Source organism: Amblyomma americanum, chromosome 1 (genome assembly GCF_052857255.1).
Source record: "Amblyomma americanum isolate KBUSLIRL-KWMA chromosome 1, ASM5285725v1, whole genome shotgun sequence".
Lineage (NCBI taxonomy): Eukaryota > Metazoa > Arthropoda > Arachnida > Ixodida > Ixodidae > Amblyomma > Amblyomma americanum.
Window position 1 is genome coordinate 340,931,482 of NC_135497.1, and position 10,142 is coordinate 340,941,623.

Genomic DNA, 10,142 nt, shown 5'->3' on the forward strand with positions numbered 1-10,142 from the left:
TTTAGCGTTGTTCTCTCTTACTTTGCAATCAAATCAGGATTTATTTTTTCTCCTTAGGGAACCATCTACCTTCACACCTATCCGAGAAACCTCGAGGACACGACAAGAAGAACATTCTTTTAACGACAACAATAAGGCTCCAAAGTCTACGATTTGTACGCATATCAGCTTCCGGGAGAGCTTTTTGAGGTGTTATTGTTACCTGCTCGATGGCATCTTCATAAAATAGGCAGGCTTTCTAGTTTAGAGAGCCTCTAAAAATGCCTTCTCTGTTTACACTATATTCTCTACCGTAGGCGCGTCTCTTTCCTAGCAATTCGCTCGTTAGAGCGCCGCTAATTCCTGCCAGAACTGCACCTTGCGCAAAGCGCCACGAAGAAGAGACGGCAGTACAGCAAGCAGAAGCGCTCGAGCGCACGAGTTGCGTCTTCCTCTTTCAGTATTCGATGATTCGAACGTAGGCACTATACCGAGCGTTCCATTTTGCGCGACACGTAGCCATGCACAGTGCCTCTCTGAAGTAAGCTCCGCCTGGTCCTTCAGACGGATCGTCGCCTTCTTCGCCGCGCCTCCCGACTCCTCCGTGTTGCCGTGGCGCCGCCGAGCGAGGACTGCGCTCCTGCCCCGGGGACTGCGGTCGCAACATGGACTCTGCAAAGCGGTCACCTGGACGGCCACCGTTGTCCGAGCTCTACCGTGGCCTAGCCGTCTCGGGCCTACCCTGCGGCAGCAAACGCGGTGGACAGGCAGGTGATGCCGGCCACTGCTGTGGAGCTCCACGTCGATGTCCACGGCGGCTGCATGTCCGGGAGAGCGCCCAGCCTGTCAGAGCCGTGAGCCGTCCACCCATCAACCACCGCGGTACTTTCACATCGAAGGGTACTCCGGTGAGTATTAAAGCGCAAGCTTTACTACTGCCTTCTGTAGTTTGTTCGGCTTGTGTTTCATATGGCCTTGAACCGAGGAGCGGGAGAGGAGGGTGAGGGTGTGCCGCTGCCTCCGAGCTGTTTCACCTGACCGCCATGCCATCACTGCGCTGTAGCTGCGCGTGCAGCCGTCGTCACCGCGCTCTTGTACCAACGCTTGAATCATAGCCTTGCAATTGATACAGACTCTTCGCTTAGCAAAGAAAGGCGCACACCTGCCACCTGGCTCAGTGGACACCTCAGTCACGCTTTAAGCTACGTGGCGATAGTGAGAGATGCGCGCTGCATGCGTTGACAATGATAATGTTGTAGCAGAAACGCGGAAGTTAAGCTGTAGGATGTCGGCGTTCAGTATGTTCATTGGCGTAGGCGTTGGCAGCGATATAAACTGCGGTGATTTTGAGGAAAGGAAGAGCGCATAACTGGCTCCCTGGGTCAGTGGACACCTCAATTGCGCTTTGATGTACGTGGCCGTGGTGAGAGAGAGATGTGGCCTGCGTTCATTAGCAGTGACAACGATGTGGCAGACCCGCGGCACTGCAGCAATAGTCCACAGCGTTCATTGAGTGGTCAACATATCGAGAAAAAACAATTAACTGCTAGCTGCCTGAGCACCCGTTGCCTATCCAGTATCCGGAACGCAGTCTAAGTTACAAAAGCCAAGCCGCGTCTAGTTGCCGGATACACCATAGCTTTCGCTATCTAACCAGGTTCAACAGCAATTCAAACGCTGCTAGTTTTGATGGGAAGAAACCAGCATCGAAAATCACTCGCTTTCTTTTGATATTTTGGTGACATTATTTCAAGGTTCAAACTTAGAAGTCCAGTCATTTAGTGGGTGTTCTGCGAGGCACTTGAAATAGTTCTGAGACGTTAGAAAAATAAAGTTTTCTTGTAATGGCTCCGGTTCTACAATATCCGTGTAAGAAAATCTAATGCATGGTGATGCAATGCGATGCGACAAATCTGCTCTAGAAGCATTGATTTCGCATTTAGTTTTTCAATTTCGCTTTTATATTGATCGCGTCCCATACCATCTTTAAATTTGCTTCGCCGTGGAATTTTGTTGTGATGCGGCGTGTGCTTCTGGTGGGTCCTGGCTTCTGAAGGGTGGAAATGGCTGGGAGAATTTCTGATGGGTTCTGATGGGCTCGCAGAAACTACACGTCTTGGTATGGGCAACCAAATTCGCTGATGGACGCGGAACAGCCAGTGCAACCAGATATATGGTGTTCCGTCCCTGAAACGCAAGGCTTAGAACAGAAGATCCAGTTCAACGTACTCGAAGTTTGGCTGCAGTATGGTGGGCAGTGTTTTGAACGTTGAATTTCCGCTTGGGGGGTGTGCGTTGTCTGGCCTGAACTACTTCCCTCTGCGGGAGACAACTCAGGCACTCCTTTTTGTGGTCATCGGATCCCTCGGAATGCTTGGAGGCAGCGCTTGCGGCGCACTTTTGCAAATGCCTATCTTCCTGTGTTCATTCTAATATTATTCTGGGTGATGCCGACATGCAACCCGATCAATAACCGACGGAGCCACCAGTTATGCTTTAAGGGGCTAGCGGAACTGTTGCAACAGGTTATGTACACATCTGAGAAGAGTGAGGTGCCGTTGACGTTTGATGTGGAGCGAATTAAAGCCAGCGCTGCACATGCCATCGGAGAACCAGACTATGAATGTGTGTACCAGAAGATTTTATGTACCATTTTAAAGTGGAGGACGAAAAGAAATTTTATTGTGCCGACAACTCTGACGTTCTAAATTTTGAACATGAAAAACATGACATCGCTCAGAGGTGTCGCCTAGGACGAGTAATTTCGTACAAAGACAGAGAGGATATGCTCCTATTAGTCTGGAAGAAGAAGAATGATGACAACGAAATCAGTCAGTTTTAAACAGAGAAACGATAAGGGATAAGTGACAACCGTTAATAGCTCAACAGCAAAAGAATGTGCGAAGCGATGTCTCTCAGGTGTGAACAATTATGTAATAGTGAATATGAAACTGCTTAGGGACATGTCAGCAAAGTTTATTTCGCTTCGTTAGTTCCTGATTTAGAATACAAATTTTATCAGTACGGGGTAGGTTTTCATAATTTTTCTTGTGAGAGTGTTAAACATGGGCACTCCGCTGCATCTACTACGGCCAAAAGCACTTAATGATGCCGCCGTTCGATCTACTCCCATCATTAAGGAGTCATGCCTAAGAAAATCTACCTAGTAGCGCAGTTAACAATACTGTACAACTATTAATCGTTATTCTTACCTATGCTATTCCAGTTTTAATGTTTTGTCCACCTGGACGTTCTTCTCAAGTAAAATTGTGACTGCGTAGACCGTTTTTTGGGCGCGTAATAATAATTGGTTTTTTGGGGAAAGGAAATGGCGCAGTATCTGTCTCATATATCTTTGGACACCTGAACCGCGCCATAAGGGAAGAGATAAAGGAGGGAGTGAAAGAGGAAAGGAAGAATAGGTGCCGTAGTGGAGGGCTCCGGAATAATTTCGACCACCTGGGGATCTTTAACGTGCACTGACATCGCACAGCACACGGGCGCCTTAGCGTTTTTCCTCCATACAAACGCAGCCGCCGCGGTCGTAATAAGTGACTAATCTCTTTTCAGCACGCGGCTGTCGGGTATACCAATATCGCTTTGCATTTCTCTTCGGAAATCCTTTCGGAAATCGTCTATTAATGTTCCTGTTGCAGCCAACCGCCCAGGCTCGGCTCCCCGGCATACGTGGAGAGCGACGTCTGTTTTGGGCCACCCGCCTGTCCCCCTACGCGGAAGGCGTTGTCGGTTGGACGTGCACCGCCTCCGTCACCGCCGCCACTGCCAAGGTGCTGGCAGTGCTTCAGTGGGGAGATGGTGGCGGAAAGGGCCAGCGGCATCGGGCGCACGGTGATCTCGGCTGCTTTTCCCCGCCCATTTATGTAAGTGCCATCTCGCAGGCGCCTGCACACTTCTGATAACGACCTTAAACTTACAGCCGAAAAGTTACGAGAGATAACACCGTAAACTCTTCCACTCATGCTGGTGGCCCATCAGCGCCAGTGGCTTCCTCACATTATGCTAACAGTTGCAAAAGCGCCAGACCCATGTGCTACATTTTAACCAGGTTTGACTAGCCGGCTTCACCCCCACGTTGTGAACCGCAGTTTCGAGTATCTTATTCGACTGAATAGCCGACAGCGAAGACCCCGGGTTCTTTTTGCCTGCCTTTAAATACCTAGATTCATTTCTCACAGTAGAATGTAATTTGCTTTGGTATAAGCACTATAGAAAAGCAAAACTGCAGTATATTTTGAACCTTTGGGTCTGAGTAGGATGTGGCTTCCTTGCTTCCTTGTCTCTAGTAGCAGGTGTTACTTGTACTTAGACCTGCTTGTGGCTTTCTAGGGAGCGCTTCTCGCTTTTCTTCACAGCTGCCCAGTTAGTATTACTGGTTGTCACTTTATTAAGAATCTATGAGAGAGCAGGGCCAAAGAAAGTATGAAACATGTATTTCCTTCTCAAGCCCAGTGAAGCGCGGAAAGGTTCAACAATGTGGAGCACATTTTCGTGTTCTGGTCGATTATATTCTGTTGTAGGCTCTAATCTATGCTGAATTAAGTTTACATTCAATCCAGAGTCACGTATGGGCCTTTAATCATCAGTTAGAGTTTAGGTTCATGGTAGTGTTGTGCTTAACTAGGCGAAAAGTGTGTAAATGGGCAGAATCTCGTCGTTCGCGCTACATGTCGAAATTTAAATATAGTATGCCGGGTATATTTAAGGCAAACATATCGCAAGACGGCGTTAGATTTTGGTGGATGACAGCCTCCGTCGTGTTTGCTGCACCGGTATCAAGGGTGAGCAGCTTTAGGAAGTGTCATCCTCACAGATACCGTTTTTTAACATTTGTGTGGCGAAGTCAGCAATCAACAGTTGACATCAACTGAGAGCTGATGTCTCCAGAATTTAAGGTGAAGATAAAAAATGCTTCGTAACCATTGCGATTCGCGATTTTGCATTTCAGTTTCTGCGGAGGCCGATGAGATTGCTGAGTGGCATTGAGTATGTGCACTATCTTAGAAAAGGATAGAGGGACATGAACGGAAAGCAGCGAGGTGTAATAGATGACGCCCAGTATACTACACTACACGTGTGAAGGGGCACAGAGGGAGAGATAGAAAGGGGAAAGGGGAAAGTGAGAACACTTTTTCACGTGTCAGTAGGCAATCACTAACAGGAGACACACAAACTGGAAGTTTCCAACCTTGAACTCAGTCCTGTGTATTTCAAGAACTTGAAATGCACCTTCACAGCTGTCCTCTGCGATGAAGTTTTAGTCCAAGGGCAGCGGATTTAAGGGGCTGAGGATCAAAGCGCCGGAGCGTTCCAGCCAGGAGGACACGCTCACGTTCAAACCGGGGCACTCATAAAATCGTTGCTCAATTGTCTTTTCGTGCCAGCTGTTCTCACAAGTACGAAAGCATGCTTTGCGATTAAGTAGGAGTAGGCATTTGTAAATGGAACTCCTAGCCTAAGGCTACACAAAAGTGTAGCATCGCTGCGGAAGAGGCCGGCCGGAGGATTTATTTGAAGTATGGGGTCGAGGCAGAGCAAACGGCATGCAGAGTTTGCAGCGCCAGACCATGACGCTGAAATCTTACTCCGGCCAAGCACTCTCAAATGTCACGCCGCGTCGGCTCTTGTCAGTGGTATCCGGAGAATGTTGGTACTGCCGTGGGTCAGTGGAGCCCTAGCCTCAGCTGCGTCGTTTCCTGACGATTCCACTTGTCGTTATAGCTATTGGAAGATGACGTCATGACCTTCTTCCGGTGCCTGGCGTTGAAGACGTCTCATCTCCGCTATGGTGTTCTCGAGATCGCCATTGAGGAAAGCAGAATTGAGACATTGTAGACAGCTTTTGAATCGCAGAACACAGCTCATTTGTGGGGTGTAAATGCACCGATGTACAGAGCAGCTATACGAAGATTGGACCATTCAGACCCTGTTGATGTTGTCCAATAAGAAACTACTTGGTTAATACGGGCCTGTTTCGTAGGAATGACCACGGTGCAAACTGAAATAGTAGATGAGACCGAGCCATGTGTATGTACATGCGTGCGGTCATTATATTTGGCATGGAAGTGGTAGTGTGTCAGCAGCTTAAGAATCTGAGTCGATAACTTCGTTTTTTTCGCTATCCTGTGAATTGTAAGGCGCATACATGGCTCCCACGGACACCACACCGCAGAGGAAGGCCGTGCGGCCGGGATTAACTGTGACGAGATGGATAATTGGTGGGCTCCTATTACATTACAAAACGCTGCATATGGGCTCTGTACCTTCACTGAAACGAGATGACGTTGTGGAATCCTTGCTACTTTAAGTACGTGTATCAGCAGGATGTCAAATGTTATACGCTTCGAAAGTGGGTCGCCCTTGTCGATAGCAATAGTTGAACTGTTGGTAAGCTGCGAGGGATACCCAGGCATGTGTGAAGAGCCTGACCTTTACAGTCCGGAGGGCACGCAGATTTGTCTTGTGTGTGTTCGATAACACGGCATTACTATACCGCAAAAATCCCAAGAAAAGTGCTCCGTGCAGCTGCAGCATTGCCTGAACCGAAAAGCCCCATGATTTCCCGGACAGAAATCTCAGTAGAGGATGTATAGAGATTGGCTCACACTGCAATGCGGGCTGCATGATAAACTCCTGTGCTGTCTATGATAACCCCTAAACAGCAATGAGAAGTACAATAGGCAATGAATAGGCCATCGACAGTTAGAGGATATTGAGTGATTCATTTGCGCGTATATGCCACTCTATATAACGCCCGCTTCCCGTCTGATATGCTAAGACCATGCTCTTGGAGACAGCAGGAAGTTGTGGTTGCTGCTCGCTGACATCTTGGTCGCACCTTCAGGAGCGTCAGAGTGGAGGCTGATATGCAGACGTCGTCGGTACACATAGAGATATGGACGGTATTTGGTAGGTTCTCTAGAAGTGATATAAGTGTCAGCATAAACAATGTAGGGCTCAGAACTCCGCCCAGGGGCACGCGTTGGGAGGTGTAATGAACAGGTGTCGGATCAACTTCACACATAATAAAAATGTCCTTTTGGTCGAATACCTTTTGATCCACGTGAACACTCTGGCCACAAATGCAAACAGGCTCTTGCACATAAAGAGTGGCTTAATGTGTCAGGTTATCGTAAGCACCTTTGACATGAAGAAAACCCTCCACGCATATGTGCTTCTGGCGTTTCTTTTGCTAACCTGGGGACACAGTATCAGTGACGTTAGACCAAAGCTATTTCCTTTTGTGATGTGAGCTCAAGCTGGGATTTCCGTAGTTTTAGTAGCGGTATCAGCCGACTGGATTTCCACTGGGGACTAGCAACACCGTTGGGCCATGAATGATTGTAAAGGTTGAGTACCTTTCGTCGCGCGTCGTCGCCAAGGTGACACAGCGCAGTATAGATGATGCAATCAGGCCCAAATTGGGGTCAAGGACCCATTTCCCAAACATTACACCCTAATTGAGCCTAGCACCAGTTCAGGGGAAGGTTGTACTCATTGTATCACCGGTAGGCATCTAGCGCCTCTGGTGTTCGAACCCCGCACCTCTCGCTTGCGAGACGGATGGCCAACCATTAGGCTACCACTACGGTTCTTCCACAAATTAGAAAACCGGTGGGTGCCCGGCGTCACTTGGGATCGAATCCGGCACCTCCTGAATTCGAGCCGGATGCTCTATCTCAAGGCCAAGGCTTCGGTTTGAAGTGGGCTTTTATCGCATAAGGCGGATTTAGGTTTGTTTTGCGGCCGAACAAATCACTGGCCCATCAATGCAAAAGTTTGTTCCACGACTCTTGTCCCAAGCATTTCAACTAGGAAGAGCCGAGCACTACGCCGGGGGAACTCCTTGAGCCATTAGAAAACATGTTGTCTCAGACGGCACTGGGAATCGAACCTTTCTGGCCCTGGTGAAGACAAACGGTCACTCACGGCTCCGCAAGGGAAGCGCTGATTTTCTCAGCAGTAAAGATGACATCCATCCCTGATGTTCTTGATGCAATAGGAACATATTGGCAACTCGAGGTTTTCTTTGCACCCGCCATAATCCTGCAGAAACCAGTTGCTACATCAATCTGGCGAGGAGCTTGGAGCGGCGCTAACGCGTAGAATGGGAGTCGATGCTGTGGAAGCGTTCGTAGCCTTCGCACCGTCCGCCAAAAGAGGTAGATAGTCTTTCGGGGATCCAGAGAGTAATAAGATTTCCAGCGCTCTTCTGCCAGCCTGTGCATTTGTGCCTTGATTTTGCTCTAAAAACATCACGCCACTTTGAGGCCCCTTAAGCTTCTGGCCCGTGTGTAGCGCCTTTCCACTCGGCGCTGAATAGCGCGTATGTGGTCTTAATTCTCAAATTATTTGCGCATACCAATTTGTGAGGCTTTTACTAATATTGCATACTCTGCGGCAATACAGACGATAATCTGCACTATTCGCAAGAATGTGCGAACGAGAAGTACAGAAGGAGGAAGAAACTGCGGATCACATCAGCAGGGGCGATCACATCCTCGCTACAACCTCGCACTGATAAGCACTTATCACTAACGGGTATTGCTGTATGCGGCTTAATTCAGTGACAGTTCTAATTGCATTTTTTTTACTTTAAACTCGAGTCGTGAGGCTCTTTGCATTTAATGCGTAGAAAGACGCAATCTTGAGTTGTAACTGGTGCGCACAATGCGAAATGGCCCTGCTCGTATTCATCAAGAACTTGTACCATGAAGTACTAGCCCCAAGACCCGCTAAAACTATATCAGCTAGAATTTGCCGTATTTGGATGATTCGTACAATGCCTCCGGTAGCGATATTCTTGAACTCTAAAAGAAGGCTGTCTTTTGCAAAGTACTGCGCTGACGACGAAAGAGTAATATAAAGTACGTATCTAGTCGGAACACCGAATAGTATTCACCAATTAAGAGAGACATTTAGCTGAAACATGATGAGAGAGCTAGACGTCGGATTTAGGTTTTAAAATAACGGACGATGCCACAAGCATCTCTGTCACGTGACTGTCTGCGTTTCCACGGGCCTTCGTCTCCTCTTGTCGCTGAGGATTTACGGGATCTGTAAGCAGTCTCTTTCCTACAAACACTGTAGTGTAGGGCTGCGCATAATTTCGACGCCCTTGGGTTGTTTAACATGCACTGACATCACACAGTTCATGAGCCTCTGGCACTTCGTCTCCATCGAATGCGACCACCGCGGCCGGAATTGAGCGCGCGTCATTCGGGTCAGGAGCCGAGCACCATAACCATTCAGCCACCACGGCAACGGGGGGCGTGTTTAAGGATGTGTATCAATGTGCTTCAGTCATTCATCGCTGCAGTAATTCTGGAGGCCAAAAACATTTTGGCAAGAAGCTAGAGTCACGAAACAACTGAAAGTTGTAAACTGGGCTTCCAAGAAATTTTTTGCAGTGGTTGTTTTCCACCTTATTTCGTCTGATGCTATTTTATTTTTTTTTATTTTTTACGCAGGTCGCTCCCGCTTTCGGGCCACCGTGAACCGCCTGTATGGTGAAGGCGGTACTTTTGGAGGAATTTTTTTTCGAAGCCTTTTATTTTGTGTTAAAATATACGTGTTTTAATTGCAAATTTACCTAATTAAAAGTGACGCATTTACCTATCAGATGTCTCAAAAGACTATTAAATGGTAACATTACGGCATTTTGTAAACATGTAGAAAACATGTTTGAATCGCAATGCGCTCATGCATTTTGTTCGCTTTGTTGCTCTCAATCAAGCAGCAACAACATATGAAAATTTTCTGTGCTAATAACTGCTAAAAATGAGCGCAATTGCCTCAGCAATATTAGATTTTGCAACATTTTCTTCTTAGTGTACGCCAAATTGGCAATTTAATAGTCGCACCACAAGAGAATGCCACACCCTTTTGTTGAAATTTAAAATCGTACAATGCTAAAGTTTCGTCACTACAGACAGCAAATTAAACACACTGTAGCGCCGCTTTTTTCTGCGCCATTGTCTACGACATTGGATAACGCCAAAAAGCTACTTTTCCACACAGCCTTCGGAATCAGTTCTATGAAAGCAGTTTTAAAACAAGAAAAGGTATGCAGAGAAGCAAAACGTGAAATTGTCACGAGCCTTTTTTCAAGTGTTGAAGTAGATCAGAGGTATTTCACATGGGCC

The 10,142-nt window shown here is 47.5% G+C and overlaps 1 protein-coding gene across 1 annotated transcript; it reads left to right on the plus strand.

The window, feature by feature from the left end:
* The first annotated feature begins 489 nt into the window (after nucleotides 1–489).
* LOC144099699 (uncharacterized) lies at nucleotides 490–9,536 on the plus strand. Its single transcript, XM_077633014.1, has 3 exons — nucleotides 490–887; nucleotides 3,636–3,860; nucleotides 9,468–9,536. The coding sequence occupies exons 1-3, from the start codon at nucleotides 645–647 to the stop codon at nucleotides 9,492–9,494; spliced, it is 495 nt and encodes a 164-aa protein (XP_077489140.1). The 5' UTR covers nucleotides 490–644; the 3' UTR covers nucleotides 9,495–9,536.
* The last annotated feature ends 606 nt before the right edge of the window (nucleotides 9,537–10,142 follow it).